Here is a 26,895-nt window from a genome sequence, read left to right on the forward strand (position 1 = left end):
ATGTATATTTAAGTATAAGAATAAGAGGCTTTTAAAATATATAATACTTATAAGCATAACTTGTGTTTACATTATGAGAACCCTTACATATGCTAATATATTCATCTTGTTTTGATTCATAATATAAATCTATAGATCATTAAAGCTTAAAGCATATTCTGAAGTTTATAATTTAAACTAAACACATTTTCAAACTTCTTATAGAATAATCATAATTTATTCAATTTTCTGATATGGCATAACACTGAATTTTTCCATAAGGACATGCTTGCATATGCAGCCATAATACTATACCATCCTTTATGCCCTTTATTTTCCTGATATAGTGTGATATAAGATCAGCATATTTATTATTGCAATTCTGCCTGAGTTTGTGAATCAGGCAGTCATTATCAGTAATTTCAGTTGAATGTGTATATATTTGTGACTGAAAGAAGATAATTGTATACTTGTTTCGTCTAAAATATTGAAAAGTATTTGAAAAGTTATTTTGTTTTTGGGTATTTCTTGTTAACTTGTTTAATTCCAGTTCATTATAAAAAAGCTGCCTAATAGTGAGGGCTGGAGATAAATACAGTGGGTAGAGTGCTTTCCTTACATGTAGCCAACCTGGATTTGATCCCTGACATCCCACTGGTCCCCCTGAGCACCTCCAAGAGTGTTCCAGTGATCGCTGAGTGCAGAGCCAGCCAGGAATAACCACAGAACATTTCTGAATGTGGCCCCCAAACTGGAAAACAAAAATAAAAAGTAAACACAACCCAATAGAGAATAATAAGAAAAAAATACACGGAAAAATCAGATCATTTTTTTTCTATGATTTTTTGTTATATTTAAGATATATACCTGTTGTATATTTCTATTTCTGATATTTCTCCATGTAATAACTTTGAATTAAATCCTTTATTCTTTTTTAGCATTGTTTAGTTTCTAGGTGTTAATATATATTGATCAATAAGAATTGAGGGGCCCTCTTTTACTTCTACTTACCCTCTATCCAGTTAAAAGTAGGTTTTAAAAAAGCATTGAAAATCATGTTGTTGATGATTCAGCAACATAATTTGCTTTATTCTCTTACAATTGAAATGGTTACCGTATTAAAAACAAATTCACTGTGTATTTTACTCGTTTTTGTTTTAGTCTTTTGGATGAGCTGCCTGAGTCAGTGCTTAAATGGGCTCCTTCTGGAAGCAGTTGCTGTAAGTCAGAGATAACTTGTAATTATCTCTATGATTTACTAACACATTTGTCACTCCTGTAGTTTTTGTCTAACCCAACCTTTACCATTGCCACAGGAATGGGAGGAAAACGTATTTGGGGCCTCTGACCAACTTGTTGCTAGAAAAGATGATTAGATCTTACTTGAAATTTAGAAAACAGGACACTAAAAGGAAATATTTAGGCAGCATTCTGGCTGAGTTGGGGCGGAGAGGGATACTATGGCTGTATTTAACTCAAATGTGCTGCTCTGTTAGTTTAGTGCTTGGGCTTGGAAGACTTCCATTCAGGAGGTACTGAGGGGTATTTCCTGGGCTATTTGGTGCCAAGCATCAGCCTGAGGGCCTTAATTTAACTCTTTCTCTGGTCCTCACTGATTGCATTCTTCAGAATATGTATATGCCTTGAGCATGTAACAGACTTAAAAATCAAATAGTTCCGGAGTTGACTTTGTTTTTCTGTGTTTTACTGAAAGAAGATAGTTGATCTAAGAAAGACTACTTTCAATCAGAAATGGGAAAAAAAACAAATTTTTTAGTGCTTGGATGCTGTTTAGATGTGCATTATATTGTCAACAGGCAGCAAAAATATTTCTGAGTTAGCAAAGACTATTGGGGGTTAGATATATACTTAATTAAATGGGTTTCTTTCAGGTTAGTGTAGAGTATTATGGAATTCTTTTGCAGCATTGCTACTATAGATAGTAAGTTGCTTTGAAATTACCCAAATTCATCATGTGCATATGCATGCAGGTACATTGTCTAGCACTAATATAACTGAATTTGATTGTCTTATAGTAGAGGCTCTCTCCTGCTATCAGATTTGTCTCAGAGACACATAAACACAGTGATCTTGTACACTATTTATATTGTACATTCTTAAAATTAGCTCTTAGCTATTTACTTATGAGAGTAGAAAGATATACTGACGCTCTAGCTAAGGCTGAATACTATGAGTTTCCATATGAGAGTTGAAAAGTAAACTTAAGTCATCTTAAATTTATACCATGGCTCTCATAAGGAGTTGAAAGTTTTGTTTTTGTAGGAATTAAACAAACAAGAGAAAACCAGTTTTACTTTCCTACTTCCATTCCCCAGGTTTCCTAAGTCTGTTTCAGTATGTCTCCCCTGACCCACTTTCTGTAGTTCCTTTCCTTCTGACAGAGGGAACAAAGAGGTGGTTATTCTCATTTAGGGGTTGAAAATGCATTAGAGGAATACAGGTTTTCTCTTCTGTATCAACACTAAAATCTTGGTCTCATTAAATCAACAGTTTATGTTCTTAATAAGACAGTGAAGGGAAGGGGAGGTGGTCAGGGGGCACAGAGAGAGTGTGAGAGAGAGGAAGAGAGAAAGGGAAGGAGAGAAGGAGAGAGAGGAAGAGAGAAGGAGGGAGAGAGAGGGAGGGAGAAAGAGGGACAGAGAGAGAGAGAGAGAAGGAGAGAGAGACTATCCTTTCAAAAATAGTAAATAAAAGGTTGCAGTTCAGTTTAGCAGTAGAAAAGAGAGCACAGTGCTCCATATAAGAAAAATGCTTGTAGGCTAGAGTATATTTCATGATGTTTCTTTTACTAGAGATTAAAGGGTTTAAGTCATGGGAGAAATGAGGTACTCTAGGTTTACAGTAAAGCCTAAATTAGTCCACACCAGTATTTTTCAGCTGGTGCTGCATGTTACAGCACCCTGTGGTCCCTCCACTAGTTCCAAGGGGGCCACAGGTGAAAATTGTGCAAATGGGGTGCCATGGCATGTGCCTAGGTCCCAACTGGTAGAACAAGAGTCACAGAAAGAAAGCTTAGAAGGGGGCTACCGTTGGAAACAGGTTGAGAAACTATATTATTATAATTTCATTAAATGTAGATTTGTGTTTTAAAGCACAATATATTGAAACTTAATATTAACTGACAGTTCCAAGTCATAGTAGACATAGAGTGGATTTTTCAATAAAAAATTAAACCACTTTTCAGAAGGTTTATTAGTAAGATATTTTGTGTAATAAAATACCCTCAAGGTTTGCTGCATACATTTCTAATTCACTGTAATAATAATAGTTTAAAGGTTTCTGTCTCATGAAGCAATAGCCATGTTACTTAATGTTACCCTAGCTTACAAATCAGATGATTCAAGAATATAATAACTTCATACTAATCAAATAATTTTGTTTTATAGCGCAGATATGTTAGTAAATGTAAGCATGTATTTAATCTAATAAATCTATCTTGAAAAGCCAATTTTAAGCCAGTATTTATTCAGTTTCAGGTATATGCTACTTTAGTTTCAGATATATGATAATCAATTTATAAAGGGAGTTGCCCTTTTATTTTTCACCCTCTTCTACCTCACTGGTGCTTCATTTTTCTTTTCAACCCCAGACCCATGGAGACTTTTCAGCACAGCTGCTATCAGTTGGGGAAGTGCCAGGAGTATTCTATTGTCTTCTAATAGTGATTTGTGGAAAATGTTCCCAATATTCAACTCCCTTCTCCATTTGGGATATTTTGTATAATAGAATTGTGATATATACCAAACTTAGTTTACTCTTCTTGAAAGGGTTGAAGAACAACAGAATATTTATTGGAAATGACAGTAAATATAATTTAATCTTTTTTCTTTTTCATTGTTCCTTTAGGAATTGGATGCCCCCAAGGGCTCCTGAAATCATCAGTTATAAATATGGTGATGAGGCTCTGATACCACTGGCTCGTTAATAGTAATGTGGTTGATCAAATACTAGTTAAGAGAATTGCATTTGTCTGATACACTGTAGAGGAAAAAGTAGGCGGCATCATTTTCACAGCATCCAAAATCCAGAGCTGAGTTTTCCTTCCTACCACAAAAAGCTCATGAGTTCCTATAAGATAGCCATGGACAGTGTGGAACAAAGTGGTTACATTCTGCCTTTCCGAAGGGCAGAGAGATGATGATGACTAGTCCTGTTGGAATTAATACCCATAGGTAGTGAAACCTACTATTTCTCTAATTCCCCACTTGAATGAAGGGGGAGTGAAGGCTTAGGAAGTCACTCCTGACAACTCAGGAACTTTCCCAGATTTTCCAGCCATGGGATATAAACAACTTAGTGAGAAAGTAAGAAATATTCTTGTCTGGGACAGTAATACTTATGTTTTTGAAGGAGAAAGAGCTGAAAAACTTAGGTTGTGTAGTATCGAAACTCCTCTGTGAACAAATGAAAACCTGTCAGTTTTTAAACAATAAATAGTGTTACTATTTACTTTTATCTCTGTTTCATATTCAACTTCTACCTGAAACAAAAATGCAAACTAACATTCATTTTAATTGAATTTGTGGTTGTGTAACTGTTGGCTACTAATTTTTCTTGTGCTTAGTTTGTAGTTCATAATATTATTGGGAGTGTGGAAAAGGAGTTGGTATATCATTCTAAGGAATAAATTATAAGAGAAAATATAAATGCTGCCAGCCTTTTTTCCTTTTGATTTAAATCAGGTTTACTATAGAATGATAGAATCTAAATTCTAAATTTTTAAATTATGGTTTGTGATCCCATATGGATCACATAATTGAATGTAAAGGTTGCAAAACTATTTCTTAAAATGTATCTTAAGATAAATGTTGGTATGGCTTACTATCGTAAATGTTTCATTTGTCTATTTTATATACTTGTGTATCTATGGCTGCACATACATTTCTTGCATTAAAGGGTCTAAAGTGATAGTACAGCAGGTAGAGATTGGTATGTGTGCTAGTACTCATGTGTGTTTAGAGAGAAAAAACAGAAATTCTGAGGATATTGAATTTTCTAATCATTCAGTTTCTAATCATTCTTGCTAATCATGAATGACCAAAACATTTAATATTTCACAGGTGAAATAGCCGAATATTTAGCATGTGCTCACAGTTTAGCATATGATGAGAAGCCAAACTATCAGATGCTCAAGAAAATTCTAAACCCTGGTGGAATATCTTTAGGACCACTGGACTTTTCCTCTAAAGAAGAGCGTATACATGTGCATACTCCAAGAAATCAAGTAGTAAGTATTATAGTCTTTAAGGTCAAGAGTGTTCTTATGATTGAAGAGGTTTTTTGTTTGTTTGTTTGTTTTACTTTTTGGATCACTCCTGGCAATGCACAAGGGTTGCTCCTGGCTCTGCACTCAGGAATTACTCCTGTTGGTGCTCGGGGGACCACATGGGATGCTGGGATCAACCCCGGGTCGGCCGAGTACAAGGCAAATGCCCTACCCGCTGTGCTATCACTCTGGCCCCATGATTAAAGAGTTTTAAGTCCCAAAATAAGTAAGAAAATCTATTTTTTTTCTTATATTCAGTTCATATTTCCATAACTCAGCAATAAGGAATTTGTTGGAAGTTCTTTTAACTCTTTGTATCTTAGATAAAGATATTTTGCCTTTTATCTCTTAGAGTGAGATTTATGTGCTGTTACACACTATTAAAGAAATAAGCATCCACTGATGTCTTAAGCTTATACCTTGGGTAAGATTATAGGTTAATCTGGCTATATGAAGTCATAATTTGGTGACAATAATAATATTCTTGGATTTAACCAGATTATTTGTATGTTCTAATGTATTTATATCTGTAGAAACTGTTTTTAGAAAGTTATTCTTTTTTAAAATTTACAGCTTCTCTGCTTTCACCATTTGACTCCCACATACCAACTTAAATAAACAGAATTTAAAATACATTTTAAGAATGGGGTGGAACTTCAGACTACTGCAAGCTTTATAACTAGGGTGACAACTAAATGTCCATGTCTTCCTTTAACTAACCATATGTAAGACTAGAGCACAGAGGACTTTTTCTCTTGATGTGTGTACAGTAACTTAGGGTCAGGATGCCACTCATTTTTAATATTACTTATGAACTTTGGATCATCACAAGTATTCATGAGCCAAAAGTGCAGGATGCAAACTAATGTGACTGATAGGCTGCTAGATGAATGGTGAGTCAAGTATCAGCGCACAGATGGTTCTGATTTGCTGAATTTTGTAGCTGCTGCAACTGAAGACATAAAATATCCTTCTAGTCATAAATTAGCTCTTTGGAAGCAAAGCCTTGGCACCAGAGCTTTACAACCTTCAATTAGTAGGGAAAGAAGTATTTGAATGACTGTGGTATTGACATCTGTAGGCCTGCATAGTAATCATTCCTAATAGAAGAGAATATCTGTTTGAGGAGGTTTTGCATGGCTAATTAACTACCAGTGAGAATATGTAATTTTTTCATGATCTCCTGATTGTCACCTTTCTCTCATGATACAATTACATTTTATTGTAGCAAGTGCCTCACAAACCAATTGTCAGCACTATTTACGTATTGCAGAAGGCAGAACAAAAGTTCATGTTTAATAAAAAGCCACTGGATTTTGATCTTGGTAATTACGGAGACTTATTTTAACAGTTTTATTGACTTTTGTGTTTTTATCACTTTTGCAACAAAACAAAGAGATGTTTCCTTGACATAGTATTTCCCTTGCAATAATGGTCACCACTTAATCTACACTAATTTAAGTAGGTCCTCCCTCCCCCTTTTTGGTAGTTTTTCTGTTTCATAAACTTAATTGAAATATAAAAGAAACCATTTTGAAGCAGATAGCTATATTCTGTGATATAAAATTCTAATTATTATCCACCAGAATTTTCAGTTTCATCAAATTCAAAGGATGTGAATTGTTGTGAAACTATTTTTATATGCAGAGAATAGAACATAAAACATTTTTTTCTAATGAGCTGCCATCAAAAATATTTTATTCTTTCCTTGTGATTAAAGCATTTTGATTATGAGTAAAAACACAGCTAAGACTAATGGGCATTTTAAGGCCTTAGTTAATTTCTATTAATCAGTCTTAATGTATAGACAGTAAGATCATTTATGATTGTATTTCACAGAAAGATTTATTTAATAATGATTATCTCTAGTTTTTTAAATGCATAAGTATATTACTACTTTATGTAGTTTAAACCTTAAGTATCTTAGCTTTTAATTTTAAAATTTACAGACTTTGTAATACTGCAAAAAACAAAATTGAAAATACTCTAAACTACTTAATTCAGTTTTCCGGAATGATACAAGTATAGATAGTTTACATAATTGATTGCTCCTAAAACAGAAATCATTTGAAGTCTAGAATGAATATCAATAATATGGCCCCAAACTTCTATTTTTAGTCACAATTGGAATCTCCATATTTGTAACTAAAAATATTTCTTGAGACTATACTTGTAGCCACTGTAGTTATCTAACTAGATGTATCTCTGGACTTGTAATGTGGAGTAAAAATATTTAAAAAGAAGCCAATGGAACAAAAAATTTACTTAAATAAAATGTGTAAACTTTTTCTATGATTCACATTCAAAATAAAATTATGAATGTTCACTTTTTTAAATGTTAGTCTTCTCAGTATGTGTACTGTATCTTTTAAATTTGGTATGGGCAGCATAGATTGCTCCCTGTAAACACATCCACTGAAGCCATGTGACAATATGACACTGAAAGGAATCTTTGTCAAGATAGTGGAGACTGGATACAGAAAGTGGGGAGTTAGGACAGGGAGGGAATACTATGTCAGTGGTGGAGGGAAATGGTAACTCTGATGGATGGAGGGGAGGGTGCGGGAAAGTGGTACAGTGTTGTTATGCATGAAATCCTATCAGTAGCAGTATTGTAAACCCCAGTGACTAAAGGGGAGGGGGGAAACTTGTATGCCATAGAGGCAGGCTGGAAGATGGGGAGAAACTTCTGGAGACACTGATAGAAATGGAGAATAGTAGGGGCTGGAGTGATAGCACAGCGGGTAGGGCATTTGCCTTGCACGCGGTTGACCCGGGTTTGATTCTCAGAATCCCATGTGGTCCCATGAGCACCGCCAGGAGTGATTCTTGAGTGCATGAGCCAGGAGTAACCCCTGTGCAACGCCAGGTGTGACCCAAAAACAAAACAAAAAAATAAATGGAGAATGGTAAAAGGATTGATGTTGAAACATTGACTGAAATTCAATCGTGAATAACTGTAGATCATGATGCCTCAATTAAAAGACAAGTAGTAGAGACTATTTTCCATTGAAAACAAAATAGTTTTTTTAAAAAACCTTTTTTTCCCTAAAATTGCAAATTAAAATGATGAAAATATAATTGAAATTACTCTCTAGTAGTTCTTGATGGCTCCTAGGTAGCACTGTCAAATTTAAAGGAATGTATCCTTAAGGCTACTACAGTCTACTAAAGCATCAACTGAGATTTAAGATCCAAAATGCAGTGAAAGAAACCATATTTTAGTAAGAATGTTTATTGAAATGAACTAAAGTTCAGATAAGAAAGCTGAAGTCAACTTATTGGCTGTGTATTGACCTGCATATTAAATTAATCTCTTGAATAAGTTCATAAATTCATCACTTGACTAATATCTTTCCTCCATATTATGATGCCTGTGAATTATGATTTTAACAGTGTGTCTACCCAGGATAATGAACTATCTTTACCCATGTTCCTAAATGTCTTACCTAGGCAGAAAAGTAGTTGCATAAGAGCTAAAATGTTCAAATTTTCCTGTATTTCAAATAGTAAATGTTTGTTACTTCATTCATCATATTTTGAAGTTATATTAGCAAATCCAGAGGTGAGTATATTATTCTTGATAGTAGTAATTTGTGTTGTGAGCTTAAAAGTATACAAATTTTAGAGCTTTAATTCTCAAATAATTGTATTAAACAGATTTTTACATTTAAGAAAAGTCCAGAAGTATTCCCAGTTGCATAGGATAATGAAGACAATGGAAAAATTAGAAGTATTTGCTCTCTTGGGAATGACACATTTGTTTAGTACCTTCAATTTAGTCATGTGGAATTACCAGTATGTTTTCTGTATCTTTTATCTTCAAGAAAAACTTTACTCTCTTCAGTTTATACTTATTCATTATTCTTTACTCTTACCATCTAAAAAGTTTCCCTAGAAGTATCAATTTTCCTTATTCTGGATATCATTTTGTTAGCTAGTAGTCCATGAGAGGACAAATAAACACCCCACCAACTGATAAGCAGATCCAGGAAGCATCCTCCCTTTCGGGAAGCTTCAGAGGACTGAATACATCAGAACATATTTTATTTGTATGTCAAAGGCTCCCCAAAGCTGTTATACCTGAAGTACCCACCATAGAAGAAGCATGAGAAAACTAAGTATTTCATACAGTCATTTATACCATACTGCATTTTTATAGTGAATGGCCAGCCCATTTTTTTAGGATAAAAATTATTCAACAGTCTTGGGAATCCCTTTGTTTCATGCTAAAGTTCTGATGAACATTTTTTATCAAGAAGACTTCAGGGCCGAGAGACAGTACTGTGGTTAAGATGCTGGCCTTGCATACATACAACCTGGGTTTGGTCTCTGATACCACATATGGTCTCCTTAGCCCTGCAGGAGTAAACCCAGACACACCAGAAGTGACCCTTGGAAACAAACAGACAAACAAAAGAAGACTTCAATGGAGGAGTAGCTCAGAAGGTAGTGGTAGTTTCACATGAATGAGAGATTGGAATATGGAAATAACCCCTGAGTGATTAGGAAGGTAATTCTGATTATCAGGTCACTTAACGGCAATAGCCTTGCTATCATTTAAGAAGTTGGGATCTGGGAGGATGGAAGAATAAAAATGGTGTTTTGACTACTTAGACCTAGCTATAAAACAACAGTATATTTTAAAGGGAAGGAGTGAACACACTTGGCAGTGGAAGCTAAAAATCGAGAGTACAAATTAAGACTGCTTGCCTAGTTAATGTTATTCATTCTCTGTGTTGGCATTGGATACTCCATTATTTTCCCTTGTACTGTTCCTATCTTCTGCCCCTTATTTAACTCATGAAAAAAAGGTGATGGCACTTTCAGCTGATGTAAACATGAAGCTACTGACCAAATATTTCACATAAGGATCTTCACTGTGGCTTTAAATCTTCCAACTGTATTGCAGGATTTGACCTTCCATTTCTGTGTCGACTTCAAGGTTATTGAAAAGTCAGTCATCTCCCAGATAACACATGGTGTGAAAAAGAAACTTTAGAGACAGCAGGCTTGTTGTAGAACTTAACCTCTGATACTAGTACACCAGATTGGTGACATGAACTGTTGTTCATCTGCTCAAAGGTTAAGTTACCTGCATAAAAATAAAAAGCAATATCATAAGCTTCTTATATATTCATATTAAGTAAGTTCATTTTAATGACAGAAAACTAAGATTCTAATTAATAAGAATTTAAACTTAAAATATAATACTGCATCTACTCCCAGCAAAGGTTAATAATAAATTTATATGCAGTTTTAAGATGTGAATTTTCAGGTAAAATAATGTTTTCAATAAGCAGATTTTCTGTAGAGATCGTTTCTAGAGCATGTATAACAGTGACGCTAATTTTAATTGGTTTTCTCCAATTGAGGAGAAAAGGTCTGAATCTTGCCATCTATATTTTTCTAAAACATCTGTTTGTTGGTTTCCTCTTTATTAATATATATTTTTGAGACAGTAAATTTTGTTTGATAATCTGAATTAATGCACTTTAAAAATGCATTAGAGGAAAGGAATGTATTTTTAAGTGTCTAGAATTTTCATTATTTATTTAATTATGCTGTATCAACAGGTTGATTTGCTAAAAGATACAAAGAAACAAGCCAATCAGATGCAAAATAGATTAACAGACAAAAATGTCCACAGTGAGAGAAGTGCTGAGTCTTGTACAACATGGAGAAAAGTGCAAAATGAAGAGAAGCTGATTGGATTGCTGAACAATGAAACAGCTCAGGTAAGAGGATTTCTGTGTATATGCGTTTTGGTTATTTTTTTTTTCTCCCCTGAATGTTATAGTAGAATATTGGGAATAAAGACATTGTATTTTCTCTGGAGGGCCAGGGTTGTTTAATTTAGCTAAATGTAAAGAGACAGAAAGTACCCCATCTCATTGATAAAATCAGAGCAGCCAAACACCAGTTATCACCGAAACAGATAGTAGCACATAAGCATACAGATCCGATTTCCTTATATAGCATAGAATATAATGAAGTGCAGTTATAGTTTTATACCATCTATGATATATTATAGACTCTTAACATATTCCTTACTTTTATATTGGCTACTCCAGTCTAACCCTTATGACCTAATAAGTAAAATGTTTGTCAATATGGATATTTTCAATTTTGTATTTTCTTATATCATTTGATAATTTGGTTGGGTAGTGAAAGTGGGGTCATTTTAGGATGACTCATTCTAGTTTTAGCAGAGTTCTTACTAATCTAAGTTTCATAGACAATGAGCATACAAAGTATTTACATTTGCAGTAATTTTTTTTCCAAATTGTTCAATAGTTATATGATTTATACACTATCATTTTCCCTAAATTATTTGAGGTAGTTTACAGTATAAAATAGGATAATTTAATGACCCCACTTTCTATCCCCCAGCCATCCCCCCGAATTATTATATCAAGCAGCTGGGATGTTAATCATGAAACAGAGCATTGAATTTGGCTCTGAACTTTTTGGCAGCCAAAGCAAAAATCAGAGGCATACTCGTTAGGCATTTCTCATCCACAGAGCAAGCATGCAAGTTTATCCAGAGGACGAAACGGGTTTTTAGTACTAACAAGATGCTTCCATTTAGTTTGTTAAGAATAAGAGCTTTGAGGGTTTTTAAAATTTATATAAAGTAATCTACTTTGGTCTTATTTTATAATTTCCATTTCTAAAATTAAAGACAATAGTGCTTGTGACTAAATTTTAGAAATTCTTTGGAGCGATAGCACAGCGGGTAGGGCATTTGCCTTGCAAACAGCTGACCCGGGTTCGATTCCTCCATCCCTCTCGGAGAGCCCGGCAAACTACTGAGAGTATCTCGCCCGTATGGCAGAGCCTGGTAAGCTACCCATGGTGTATTCGATATGCCAAAAACAGTAACAAGTCACACAATGGAGATGTTATTGGTGCCCACTCGAGCAAATCAATGAACATAGGATGACAGTGCTATAGTGCTTTTTGGGTCACACCTGGCAATGCACAGGGGTTACTCCTGGCTTTGCACTCTGGAATTATCCCTTGCGGTGCTTAAGGGACCATATGGGATGCTGGGAATCGAACCCGGGTTGGCTGTGTGCTAGGCAAACGCCCTACCCACTGTGCTATTGTTCCAGCCCCAATTTCAGAAATTCTTGGCTATTCTTTTTAATTCTTACTGTGCATCAGAATCGCCTGTATATCAATAGATATCAAAAGGAAAGACAGGTGTCCAGGTTTTAATTAGGGTGGCAATGCTATATGTAGATATTTTTATTGCTTAAGAAAGTTTTTTATCCCCGTTCTTGATTCCCTATTTACAGATAAGCACTGTAGCACTATATATCTGTATCTCTCTGTATAGATATATATCTAAATCTCTGTATAGATAGATATACTGTATATATGTACTGTATAGATATATATCTAGATATCTGTATAGATAGATAGATATACTGTATATATGTATTGAATCCCTTATATACAGTATATAGGGATATAGGGATATATCCCTATATATACAGTATATAGGGATATATACTGCATATAAGGGATCTAACCCAGGGCCTGGGTTAGATAGTGCTTTTTGGGTCACACTATAGATAGATATACTGTATATATGTATTGAATCCCTTATATACAGTATATAGGGATATAGGGATATATCCCTTATATACAGTATATAGGGATATATACTGTATATAAGGGATCTAACCCAGGGCCTCACATGTGCAAGGCAAATGATCTATCTGTCTCAGTTTTAATATTATTATCTCTTATTTTCATCACTGGATTAATTCCACAATTTAACAGACATGTCGTCATTGATTATGTTCTAGAATTTTATATACATGTTGTGTTACAGTGTCCATTCTTTTGTATCTGATCTCTTTCAGGCAGTTTTTTTGTTTCAGGCAGGTTTCCTGTTTTGGGGCCACCCTCACTGGTGCTGAGGTCTTAATCCTTACTTTGTGCTCAGGGAATAACTCCTGCTGGTGCTCAGGGGACAGTATGCAGTGCTGGGGACCAAATGAGGAACAGCTGCATATAAGGCCTTCAGTTTAAAGCCTGCACAATCTCTCTGGCCCCACGTTTTTGAGATTTATCCGTATTGTCCCATGTATCTAATTTGGGCTTGTTTGTTTAGTAGTACTCCATTGCATAAGCTCCATCAGAATTTGCATACCCATTCTCCTTTTAATGAACATGAAGGTTGCTACTGACTCTAGCTAACCACAGAACTGGTGTGAATATTCTGATATAGGAAAAATGTCTTCTTTGTCCTGAGAAGTAGAACTACTGGGTCCTGGGGCAGATGAAAGCTTATAAAAAGCTATTTCCATGTGTGTAAATTTGTATTACATAGTGATTCCAATTATCACTCACCTGGGTGACTGATAACTTCAGGCATTTTTTTTATTTGCTGCATATCTATTCACTTATCTTCTTTCATAAAGTATCTTTTAAAGTGTATGACCCATTTTTATTTGAATAATTACAGTTTTATTATTGAGCTATAGGAATTCTTTATATATTCCACATACATATTTCCTGTCCATTATCTGAATTGTGGATATCATCTGTAGCTGTGAACTGTGTAACCCTCCTATTCATTTTTTTTTCTTTGTTATTTTTCTCTAAAGGGTAATTTATCCATTACTTCAATTTTTTATATAAAGAGATTTGTCTGTTAGGTCACAAAGTTATTTTTCAATATATATTTTTATTGACAGCGTTAAGTTTAGCTTTAATGTTTGGATCTATGAGCCTTTCAGATCAGTTCTTATACATGATGTAAAATAGTTAAAGTTCTTTTTGTCCATATAGAAAACCAGTTCACCAAGCATCATTTATTAACATTTTTATTACCTTTTCAATTTTTATTTCATTTTAAGAAAAAATAAATTTCTCTAGTGTCTTTTTCAAAACTCATTTGACGATATGAGTAGAGTCTATTTCTGGAATCCTTTTATCTCTCTGTTTCTCATTAAACCAATACAACATTGCATCAGTTACCATACCATTATAGAAAATTATGAAATTAGTGCAAGTGCTTCAACCATTTTTTTTTTTACCCTCAAGAATGCTTGTGTTGTATGTCGTAGTTGCCTTCATAAATTTTAAAAGCCAATTTTGCAATTTCTACTAAAAAGCACAATGGGGAAATTTGGGGTGTACTCAAAAGACTGGAATACGTACTTTGCATGTATAAGACCCCAGGTTTTATTTTCAGTCTCAGTCACCCTAGATTTGCAACGCTGGTGGCCCCTGCACTGTGAACACCGAACCATTTGACCTGAGAACCAGGCTAACTGGCCTCACATTCTGGGAAAAAGGCAACTCAGATAGAGAATGGAACACCAAGTAAAATGTGGTTGGAGGCCAGGAGGGAGAAGGGTGAAGCATGCTGAATATAGACTAGAGACTGAACACAATGGCCACTCAACACCTTTATTGCAAACCACAACACCTAATTAGAGAGAGAGAACAAAAGGGAATACCCTGCCATGGTGGTGGGGGTGGGGAGGAGATGGGATTGGGGGGGGTGGGAGGGATGCTAGGTTTATTGGTTGTGGAGAATGGGCACTGGTGAAGGGATCGGATGGGTTCTCGAACTTTGTATGAGGGAAACATGAGCACGAAAATGTATAAATCTGCAACTGTACCCTCACTGTGACTCACTGATAAATAAATTAAAAAAAAATTAAAGATGAAAAAAAAATATTGCTAGGAATGAGTCAGTGGCCCATGAAAAGTTCTTGGGAACTCCTCTACCCCATTTAAAAAAAAATACACATTAAAAGCACAATGGATAGAATTTTTTTTTTCCTTTTTGGGTCACACCCAACGATGCTCAGGGGTTACTCCTGGCTTTCCACTCAGGAATTGTTCCTGGCGATGCTTGGGCGACCATATGGGATGCCGGAGATCAAACAAGGGTTGGCTGCATGCAAGGCAAACACTACCTGCTGTACTATTGCTCCAGCTCCCACAATGGATGGAATTTTGATTGAACTGCACTAAACTTAAAGATCACTTGGGGAGGACCAACATTTATCAACATTGAGGCCTACAGTATATGAACCAGTGCTTTCTTATTTATGTAGATCTTCATTAATTTCTCTCAACAATGTTTGGAATTTTTAGTGGACTCAAACATGTTTCTCGCAATATGTAGTACCATCTTCAACATACTCTGTTGTATTTTGCTCAACATGTTTTAGGTATTAAATATATTTGTAAATATCTTTGAAAAAATCATATTTTAGTTGTTGATACTATCTAGAAAAAGAAATGCAGCTTATCATACACGTGGACCTTATGTTTGGGTATCACTGTATCACTGTATCACTGTCGTCCCATTGCTCATTGATTTGCTCGAGCAGGTTCCAGGAATGTCTCATTCGTCCCTGTTACATTCAGGGTCAGGGGAATGAGGCCCATTCTTGTTACTGTTTCTGGCATAGCGAATATGCCATGGGTAGCTTGCCAGTCTCTGCCGTGCGAGATTCTGCCTATGTTTAGGTATTATCCTAAATTCATGTATTATTTCTAGTAGTTTTTGGACAAATTCTTGGGATTTTCTACAATTTTGTTTCTCATGTAAATATAAGTTTTCTACTTCTCTCTTCTCAAAATGCATTACATGCCAGTTCTATAATGGGTAGAAGAGAAGATAGACATCCTTGCTTTGTTTCTGATCTTAGAGAGAAAGAATTCTTTCACCATTAAATTTGATAATGAGGAATTTTCTAAGTGCCCTCTCTCAGAGGACATTTTATTATATTTATAGTTCATTAATTAAAATTAAATCATAATGTACAGTAAATATATTTGGGGGTTGTATTGAGGTGATCCTATACTTTTTTCTCTTTTATTTATATAATTAATTACATAGACTTTCAAAAGATGGCCAAACCTTTTATTTCTAGGATAAAGTTCATTTAGTCTTGATGTGTTCTTATGCTTAATGCAGTTTGCCATTATCCCACTAAGGCTTTTTATTTGCTTGCTTTGGGATGGAGCGGACACACCCAGCAATGCTCAGGGGCTACTTCTGGCTCTGTGTTCAAAAATTAATCCTGGTGGTGCTCAGAAAAACATTAGAGATTCCAGGGATCAAACCCTGCTTGGCCATGTGCAAGGCAAGCACCGTACCAGCTATATTATTGCTCTGGACCCTCCATTAAGGATTTCTGTATCTACATTGAAGAGATAATTGGACTATAATTTTATTGTCTTTCAATATGCATGCATGATTTTATTTTCAGGCCATTATATGTTTTATGAGTAGGAAATGTCTATTTTTGGAAAATGTTTTAGTAAGATTTGTCTTTCATAAATGCTTGATAAATTTAGCAAGAAAACCTGTCAGTGTCTAGAGTTTTGTCATAAGGAAAAAAACAGGAGAAAGAAACTTATTTTATTAAAAAATCAAGAACTGAGGGGAGGAGGAGGCCTGGGAGTCCCATTGTGATTCCAGACACAAGGAGCTGAGGATGCAATACTCAGGCCCTGCAGTGCAAGGGATACCCCATGCATACCAGCTGTGCTCTGGGGCCTCCAGGGCTGTACCAGGAGATACTCATGAGAACATGTGATGTTGAAAGTTAAACCTGAGTAGGTACATGCTAAGCAGTGACCTGTAAGAAAGTTACAAATCATGAATATATTTTCTAAAATGTGGTCACTAGATTTTGACTTCATCCCTCTCAGAGAGCCCGACAAGGTACTGAGAGTATCCTGCCCACACGGCAGAGCCTGGCAAGCTACGCGTGACGTATTTGATATGTCAAAAACAGTAACAATGGCGGTCCTCATTCCCCTGACCCTGAAAGAGTCCCCAACATGCCATTGGGCTACACTAGCATGCAACAGGGACTAATGGAGACATTTCTGGTGCGCGCCTCCAGCAAATTGATGAACAATGGATTGACAGTGATACAGTGACAGATTTTATCTTGTGTAAATTTAGTATTTTTTATCTTCTAGGGATAAACTCTCATTAACCATATCATCTAATTGTCAAATTTATCATTCATAATATTTTATCCTTTTGAATCATCAATATTCATATGATGTCTCTGTTTCTTTGCCTACAATGTTAATATTGGGTATCTTTTGCTATAATGAAGGGAAAAACTATTTTTATTGATATTTTCAAAGAAGCAACTTTTGAATTTTATCTTGTTATGTTTTTGTTAACTTCCATTCTTTACCATCTCTTTCATGTTAAGTATTTTGGGTTTTTTTTTTTTTTTGCATTTCAAGTTTTATATGATTGAAGGTAAATTTGTGAATATTTAGCCTTTTCTCAGAAAACATAATTAATGCTATAAATATTTAAGCTGTACTTTAACTTTACAACTTTTTTCAGGTTTGTTTTTTTTTGAGTTTTGGACCACACCCAGCAGTGCTTAGGCCTTACTCCTGGATCTGCACTCAGGGACAACTCCTGGTGGGCTCAGGGGACCATATTAGGTGCTGGGGATCAAATCAGCATTACAATTGTTCTGTACTTACCAACTTTACATTTGTTCTGGCCCTTTACTGGGTTTGGGGGTCATATCCAGAGATGCTCAGAGATCACTCCTAAGAGTGCTCGAGGGACTAAATGTGGTTGTGGGGATTAAACTGGATTTGGCTGCATCTGTCCTATAATTCTTATCACCCCAATATTCTACAAATTTTGATGTTTCTATTATTGCTCATGTTTTTAATAATTTTCTTTGACTACTTTTGACCTGTTATTTTTAAGTATGTTATGTCATTTCTAATTAAAATGTTTTTCATAATCATCATTTTCATTATATATTTTCAGTTTATGGAGCAATAATTTATGGGCTGGAGTGATAGCACAACCTGAGTTCGATTCCTCTGCCTCTCTCGGAGAGCCCGGCAAGCTACCGAGAGTATCTCGCTCATACGGCAGAGCCTGGCAGGCTACCCGTGGCATTTTCGATATGTCAAAAACAGTAACAAGAAGTCTCATGATGGAGACATTACTGGTGCCCGCTCGAGCAAATCAATGAGCAACAGGATGACAGTGATAGTGACAGTGATATTTCCAATTTAATTTTTTCCAGAATTTTTCTTTTTTTCTATTTAAAAACAAAATCAACCTCCCTCCAAGAGCACCGCCCCAACATAAATTTGAATTAAATAAAATTTACAGTGAATATACCCAGAAACTGGGGGTATGGTGCTGCCAGCAGATCAACCTGTACCTGTGGGGAAAGTGCATCAGCATCCTGATGGTGCCTTCAGACTTCCAGATACCCTAAAATTGCGGCTGTGCCTTTGGCCAGACCTCAACAACTTGGGGCCAAGTTTACTAAGAAATTAAACAGCCAAAAGTTAGGTATGTGGGAGACACACCCCCAAACCACCTAGCTATATAAGCTCAAAAACTCTGCCCCTCTCAGAGAGTCTCAAAAACTACCGAGGATATACCTCCAGAACCTGGCAAGCTACCTGTGACATATTCCATATGCCAAAAACAGTAACAACAACGTGCTCTTCATGTTCCGGGAGCGAGCAGATGCCATTGGGCTACATTAACACATGACAGGGACGAATGGAGACATTATTGGCACCCGCTCGAGCAATCGATGAGCAACGGCATGACAGTGATACAGTGATACCCAACAAACATCTTTATGTGCAATCAAATACTGTGTCTGTTACTATGGCACAAACCTCAAAGAAACAATATACAAGTGTTCTGGGGGCTCGGGAGTGGCCCCAAGTTTTAACTCTGTGAGGCTTGGGGAGACAAGATGGGGGAAGTATAAGAAAAGGGAAATCAATTTGTTTTTTCCTTAATTCTAGCCATATAAATATATTCATAAATACCAAAAAAGAAAAGAGAATTGGGGATGAGAGGGAAATGGAAGAATAGGAGCATGGGGCCCTCCCAATTCCACCTGACCAAAAAGTATGAAATTTATTTAATGGTGGGAGGAGAGATTTATAAAGATAGAAGAGGATGGGAAGAGGAGGGAAGAGGGAAGCATCTGTCACCTCCAAGATCAAAGAAAAAGAGGAACCCATGGCAGGGGAGCAAGGGGTTCTTTGCCAGCCCTGCATGGCTTCTGCTTCCATGTCGCCCGGGAGCCAGGAGCCAGCTGTGTCCGTTCTTCCTTCCTGCCTCTGTCCCTGGTGTCAGGCGCCCCCTCCGCTCCGCTGTGTAGTTCCCTTCTCCTTTTATTGGGAGCTGGCTCACTCTGGGATCCTCAGGTCATAGTTCTTTTTGGCCACTCGAAGTTTGAAGCGACTCACAGAGTTGTTTAGGCAAAGCGAGGCATTTTGGGGCAGCCAGGGGGCTGGGGAACACGATGTACATTGTACACAATGGTGTACAAGGCAGCGAGATCCACGTGGCAGCTGTTCTAGGCAGACCCGCTGTTGTCTCCCCCACTCCCGCCAGGCAGCCCCTGAGCCTCTGTGAGCCACTGGATCTTGGTGCCAGACATGGCGAGCTACATGAAGTGTTTATCGGCCTTAGTCCAGGTGATGCCCTCAGAGAGATCTGTCACCTCCAGCACCCACCCCAAGATGACGTCTGTTGTCCCCAGATCAGTGGGGGCAGATCTGAGCACTTGTCTCTTGTTTCAGTATCCTTGCTTCAATCCACTCTGCCCCTGATGCACTGAGTAAGATGACTGCCACGGAGCAGGGGAGAGCAGATGGACAGGTTGTAGTGTAATGGTTGGCCCAGAAGTGAGTAGCGCCCATCGCCTTGTGCTGGACCCCGGGCTGGGGAAACTGTGAGGACTGGAAGGGGGATGAATCCTGGGCAGACATTGCTGAGGTTGGCAACAGGGGAGGGTGCTGGAGACTGGGTTGGAGATGTGACAGGCTGCTGCTGAGTTGTGAGCTGCTGTCTGGATTGTACAGGTCTCCAAAATTCTGACCCTGCTGATCCATGCTGTAATATTTACAGTGACTCCACTGGACAATGGATCGGCTCTGGGGATGGGGGTTTGGGGGGGTGGGGGCTGGGTCCATTTGGACCATTTATCTGCATGACCACCACACCTGGTCTAGACAGTAACACTCCTGAGTACTGCTGTGGCATCTGTAGCGGACTGCAGGGAGGAGACTGAGACATCTGAAACTGCTCAGAGCCAGGTTGCAGAAATCCCACCAAAGGGTTGGTTCCGTTCTGCTGAGCTGGGCCAGTCATACTGTAGTAGACCAGGCGGCCCCCTTGTACAGACTGGCTCACGGGAATCAGCATAGGTTGCTGGAGAGGTGGCTGGACCACGTTCTGTGAGTCATTCCCCACTGGTACTGGGTGAGAAGACAGTGGAGTGTACCGAACCACCAGGCCTTGCATCTGGCTTCCCGGGCTGTTCCACTGGCTGCTGAGCAAGCCCTGGTTCTGTGGCCGCTGGACCCCAATCATGCCTTGGTGAGCTGCCTGCTGCTTTGGCATCACAGGCTGTAAACAAGGTTGCTGGGATGGCTGAGGGCTGTAGGCTGGGGGCTGTAGGCCACCGGGTGTGAGAGAGGTTGGTTGGAGTTGGTTGCTGGTTGGAGTTAGGGTACTATCCAGGGGGATAGTAAGAAACCTGGATCTACTGCAGGGGCTGCATGTAGCCCTGGGAAGGCAGGACTTGCTGGGCAAGAGGTGCGAGACTCGAGGTGAGATAGTGGGAAGTGGGAAGGGGCTGTCCTGGAGGAGCCATAATGAAACTAGTTTGCTGAGGGTGCTGGGGGATAAGTGATGGTTGGAACAGAGACGAAGAGGGGTCGGCTGCTTCCATAGAACCTTGGCAGCTAAGGCTCATTTGTCCAAAGGGGTTGCTGAGGCCATCTGCTTATGCCTTGCTTGTGGAAGTTCATGATCGCTGAGATTCCATCTGGAGTAGGCAGGGAGACTGCACCTTCTCCATCTGGGTGCCCCGGTGAAATTGGCTCAGTATGGGGCCCAGAGAGATCTCTGGCGCTGTGGTGTCTTCCAAGACTTGTTGCTGTGTCTCTAAACCAGGGCTGTTGGTGCACTAAGATGGTACTTGGAGACATACTGTGGACATGACAGCCAGGCCGATGAGCTGGCAGGGAGCCAAGGAGGGACAGCCTAGCGCCTCTGCCACCATGCGGCATGTAGATTTTCCTGGAAACCACATACCTAGGCCTTGTTTGTGCAAGCTCTTGGTCACCAGGATTCTGTCTGGAGTAGGCAGTGTACCTGCTCCATCTGGGGTGCTCCTGTGAAACTGACTTGGTATGGGGCCCGGAGAAATCTCCGGCTCTGTGGTGTCTTCTGGGCCTCACTGCTGTGACTCTCTGACTTTTGACCTCTTTCGAGATTTATTTATGGGTCTCTGAAGCAAGGCCAGTTAATAGAGTTTACGGGGTGGCACAGGAGTTGTTTTGTGGGGGTGACTGCCAGTGCTTCCATGTGTATTGGGAAGTGGGGGGAGATAGCCCCCCCACAACTTTGTGAGAGCCTGGAGATTTCAGTCACAAAATCTGCACACCTGGATTTTCAACAGATTATATCTTGGTATAGTCTTTCCAGAGATGGTAGAGTCAGGCCGGGGGGCTGGTGGCGATTTTGGATTGTGGAAGCAAGCAGCTAGTGAGTGGGAGCTCTGCTTGGACAGGCACAGGCCAAACTGCCCCCACTCCGATTTACCCCGACTGGTGTCAATCTTGGACCCACGCATGTTCAGCCATGCACAGGACCAAGAATAACTGTGGCTTTTGATCTCTTTCGAGATTTATCTATAGTCTCTGAAATAAGGCCAAAAAAATGAGCTTGTATAGCTGAGTCAGAGGTGGTTTGTGAGTATGGCTCCCACATACCTAACTTTTGACTGTTTAATTTCTTGGTAAACTTGGTCCCAAGTTTTTTGGTTCTGACTAAAGGCACAGCAGCAGTTTTGGGGTGTCAGGAAGCTTAATGGCACCATCAAGTTGCTGATGCACTTGCTCCGCAGGTACAGATTGACCTCTTGGTGGCATCATACCCCCTCAAATTTAATTTTGTCACCTGAACATCTCCAGATTTACCACAATCCTTTGAAACCCAAACCTGCCCAGACCAATTTAATGACCCTGAAGAAGGCCTATCTTGGTGAATGTTCTTGTGTACTTGTGAATAGTGTACTAAGTTTGGATTATACTATCCTATGATTATTACTTTAAAGTCTTTGAATAGTACTAGCCAAATCTTTTATATCCTTACAATATATTTTGTATTTAGTCCTCTTCAGTTAATGACAAAGCACTATTAAAACCTTTACCTATAGTCCTGGATTTCTTAACTTATCTTTGTAGCTCGTTAACTTTTTCATTCGTGAATTTTCATACTCTGTTACTAGTTGCATACAGATTGGGAATATTTTATCCTGGTGAACTGTTTATCATTATGTAACATCTTCCTTAGATTGTCTTTGGTTTGTAACAAATCTAGCCATTCTTGATTAATATTTACTTATTGAATTCTTTTCTTTCCTTTTTTGTTAATCCATCTGTGCCTTCTGCCTAGGTGTGCTTTTATCAATGACAGATATAACTTTTAAAATTGTATGTTTATATGTGTGTATGTGTGTGCCTGTGTTTGTATGTGTTTGTGTGGTATATGGTTAGCATCATACTCAAATTCAAAAAGTGAAAACCTGGGGCTGGAGCAATAATACAGTTAGAAGGGCTCTTGCCTTACAATTGGCAAACCTGGGTTTTATCCCTAGCATCCCATATGGTCCTCAACCACTGCCTGGAGGTGATCCCTGAGTGCAAAGCCAGGAAATACCTGTTTCTCTTCACCACTGCCTATAAAACCCTTCAGTTGCACTCTGCACACCACCACTCTCAACTTCCAAAAAAACTTTTTTTGTCAGGGTCTTAGGATATGTTTTCATTTGCCCTGTGTATTCCCTCATTTTGTTACTCTACCATGTCTTAACAATGAAATCATCTGGTGTTCATCGTTTTTCTCCTGACTTTTCACTTAACATGACCCCATCTAATTCCATTTATATTAGAACAAATGGCCAGACTTTATCTCCTCTTAATTTTTCAAATCATTCATCTTAATAAATTTTATTGTATATGTATACATTTTACCTTATTTTTCCCCCTTTTTATTGAATCATGTGAGATACAAAGTTGTTCATGACTGGGTTTCAGTCATATAATGTTCAGTCATGTCCACAGTACACCACACTTCACCAATACACATTTAACACCACCAATGCCCCCAGTTTCCCTCCCCCATCACTGCCCTGCATGCCCCTGTGGCAGGCAAATTTCTTCTCTTTCTCTCCTTTTAGACATTGTGGTTTATAATACAGGTACTGAAAGGTTATCATGTGTATCATTTACCTTCTTCTAACACTCAGTTCTTGTCCAGAGTGATCATTCCCCACTGTCATTGTCATAGCAGTCCCTTCTCTGTCGTAACTGCACTTCCCCACTCCACCACCACAACCACCACCACCACTTGTGGCAAGACTTCATCCATGGATGAGTCCTGCTGGCCCTTTGTTTTCCTCTCTCTCTCTATTTTTTTTTAAATCCCGCAAATGAATGCAATCATTCTATGCCTGTTCCTCTCCCCCTGACTCATTTCACTCAACATGATGCTCTCCATGTCCACCCATATATAAGCAAATTTTATGGCTTCATGTTTTGTAGCGGCTGTGTAGTATTCCCCTGTGTAGTTGTACAATAGATTCTTTATCCAGTCATCTGCTCTTGGTCACCGAGGTTGTTTCCAGATTACAGCTGTCATGAACAGTGCTGCGATGAACATAGATGGCTTTTCTGCATTGTGTTTTGGGTCCCTAGGGTATATTCTCAGGAGCAGTATTGCTGGGTCATATGGATGCTCAATTTCTTATTTTTCAAGGAATTCCCATATTGTTTTCCAAAAATGCTAGACCAGTCAGCATTTCCACTAGCAATGAATGATAGTCCCTTTCTTTTCGTGTCTGCACCAGCACTGGCTATTCTTGTTCCTTTTGGTTTATGCCAGTTTCAGTGGCATAAGATGATATTGATTTGAAGAGATATCTTATGAGTAGTGATGTAGAATATTTTTTCATGAGTTTTTTTACCATTTGTTATTTGTTCTATGAGGAAATTTTTGTTCTCCCCATTTTTAAAAATATCTCAATTACTTTTTAATTAAGTCACCATAAAATACACATTTACAAAGCTGTTCATGATGGGGTTTCAGTCATACAATGTTCCAACACCCATCTTGTTTTTAAATAGAGTTGGATGTTTTCTTCTTGTAAAGTTCTGCCAGTCCCTTATTTGTCTTTGATATTAGCCGCTTATCAGAGAGGTGCTAGGTAAATAATTTTTCTATTATCTGTCTCTTTGTATCCTGGTCATATTTTCTTTGAGGTGCAGAAACATCTTAGTTTAGTATACACTTTATTTTTATATAAAATACTGGCCTGGCCTCTACTTAACTGTAAAAGTCATCTTTTAAGTCTAGCTGGATGAAATTTTCATTTTATGTACTTCCAGTTCTACAAGTTCATTTTGTTTTCCACTTCTCTGCTAAGATTGTTTCCTCTATTCACAAATTATACTTAAAATATTTTTAAGTCTTTAAATTAACTTATGCAGATGTTTTATTGCTCTTCTTTGGTTTTGCCATAAGGGCATAGTTGAGTCTATTTCTATTTTTTTCCACTCATGGGTATGGATCATATTTTCTTGCTTCTCAAACACTGAACTATGGATTTTTGAAATTCCAGAATTTCGTCATGCATCTCTTAACTGTGATGATACATTGTGAGAATTGCATCATTAGCTGCTTTTGTCATGGTGCAGATGTCACAAAGCATAGTTACACAAACCTAAAAGATATAGTCTACAAAATATTTTCACTATATGAGATAGCCAGTGTATTGGGACCATAGACATGTATGCAGTTCATCATCAAAACTTTACTAACTTGGCTTCCTTTTAGAATGATCTGGAGAAATTATCCCAACTTGTGGTCTTGAGTTGTTTTGTATTTCTCAAGAATCATAGCATTGTTTGTTTTCTATGCCTTTTATGTTACTTCATTTTATCCAACTCAACTGTTTTATATTTCATAGGCTTTCAAAAACAGGAGAGGAGTTCGTATGACCAGAAGGGTGTTGATATGTTTCATAACTTCCAATTGATTGTTATGTGCATTAGAGACTGATAACTATTCACAATGCAGGGTTTCTTGGCACCATCACTACTTGTCTATTACAGTGTGTTATTTATCCTCACTGTAGGACAGCACCCTTCCTCTGGTTATTCATGATACCAACAGTACTTCTTTTCAGTTGTGACAAAGCAAAAGGTCTCTAGTTACTGCTGTGTTTATGTGAGTAAAAAAAATAATTTAGGCTGAGGGGCCAGAGCGATAGCACAGTGGGTAGAGCATTTGGCTTGCATGCGGCCGACCCGGGTTCGATCCCCGGCATCCCATATGGTCCCCCGAGCACCGGCAGGAGTAATTCCTGAGTGCAAAGCCAGGAGTAACCCCTGAGAATTGCTGGGTGTGACCCAAAAGGCAAAAAATAATAATAATAATAATTCAGGCTGAGAACCAATAACCCAGCAGAATAAAATACATGCCTTAACCCTTTACTTCTCAAAAGTGCAGTGTTCAGAGCATTTGCTCTGGCATCACCTAAGAAACAGACTCTTAGAACCTGGATTTAGAACTGTATTTTAACACTATCTTAAGAAGTACGCTTTCTGTAACTTGAAATCTACCACAGTAGACTGAGAAGACAGAAAATGTTTTCTTTAGAAGACCAGATAGTAATAATTCTATCAACGGCCAGCATCCAGAGACTTAAAATCAAGCTCCCGGAAGTGTGCGGCCACCTTGCGGCCATATGATATGTTATAGCCTACTTCTCCCTCTGGGAGAACCTGGGAGTTCCCTGCCCACATGGGAGAGCCTTGAAAGGTCCCCATATGTATTAACATGCCAAAACCAGTCACAGGCTGGGTCTCATTCCCCTGACCATGTAAGAGCCTCCAGTATGGCATCATTGGAAGGACAAGTAGAGAGAGGCTTCTAAAATCTCAGGGCTTGGACGAATGGAGACGTTACTGAGACTGCTGGAGAAATTTGACGATCAATGGGATGATGATGATGATGAAGTCTTAATCAAAACATTTCAACTCTGACATGTTAGTGCAAAACCAATCATCTACTGCATTAACTGAACACCATTTTCCAACCCTTTAATTATATCATATCTCCATAAACTTTAGACTTTCTTAAGTCTTTTGATGAGTAACATCCCATTTGCTACCACTGTTTTTTAAGGAGAGACTAAGTAAACAGATTGCGCAATACATAATTCTCTTTGTAAAGCTAAATTCTCTTTATAAAGCTATAAATTTTAATAGCTTTATTTATATTCTCGCCTGGATGGGGATATCTTATACTTCCACATGGAAGTAACTAATATATAAATGCTGCTTAGGTTAGAGTACGAGTGGCTCTCATAGCCTTCAGAAATATATTTGATTACACATTTCTTTTCTTTTCTTGCTGGGTGGGGTGGGGACAGCAGCTGGCAATGCTCAGGGGTTACTCCTGACTCTGCATTTAGGAATTACTCCTGGCAGTGCTCGGGGGACCGTATGGGATTCTAGAACTTGAACCCAGCTTGACTCTG

General features: G+C 38.1%; 1 protein-coding gene and 1 pseudogene across 1 annotated transcript in view; one reads left to right on the plus strand and one right to left on the minus strand.

Annotated features, from left to right (window-relative positions):
* The window catches only part of VRK2 (VRK serine/threonine kinase 2), a 92,944-nt gene that overhangs the window by 59,961 nt on the left and 6,088 nt on the right, over positions 1 to 26,895 (plus strand). Inside the window, exons 10-12 of the mRNA XM_055121746.1 lie at positions 1,141 to 1,199; positions 5,061 to 5,227; positions 10,843 to 11,004. Coding sequence (XP_054977721.1) covers positions 1,141 to 1,199; positions 5,061 to 5,227; positions 10,843 to 11,004 — 388 coding nt within the window. The remainder of the gene's footprint in view (positions 1 to 1,140; positions 1,200 to 5,060; positions 5,228 to 10,842; positions 11,005 to 26,895) is intronic.
* LOC105943025 (R3H domain-containing protein 2-like) lies at positions 19,454 to 21,924 on the minus strand (annotated as a pseudogene).

This window comes from Sorex araneus, chromosome X (assembly GCF_027595985.1).
Source record: "Sorex araneus isolate mSorAra2 chromosome X, mSorAra2.pri, whole genome shotgun sequence".
Taxonomy (NCBI): Eukaryota; Metazoa; Chordata; class Mammalia; order Eulipotyphla; family Soricidae; genus Sorex; species Sorex araneus.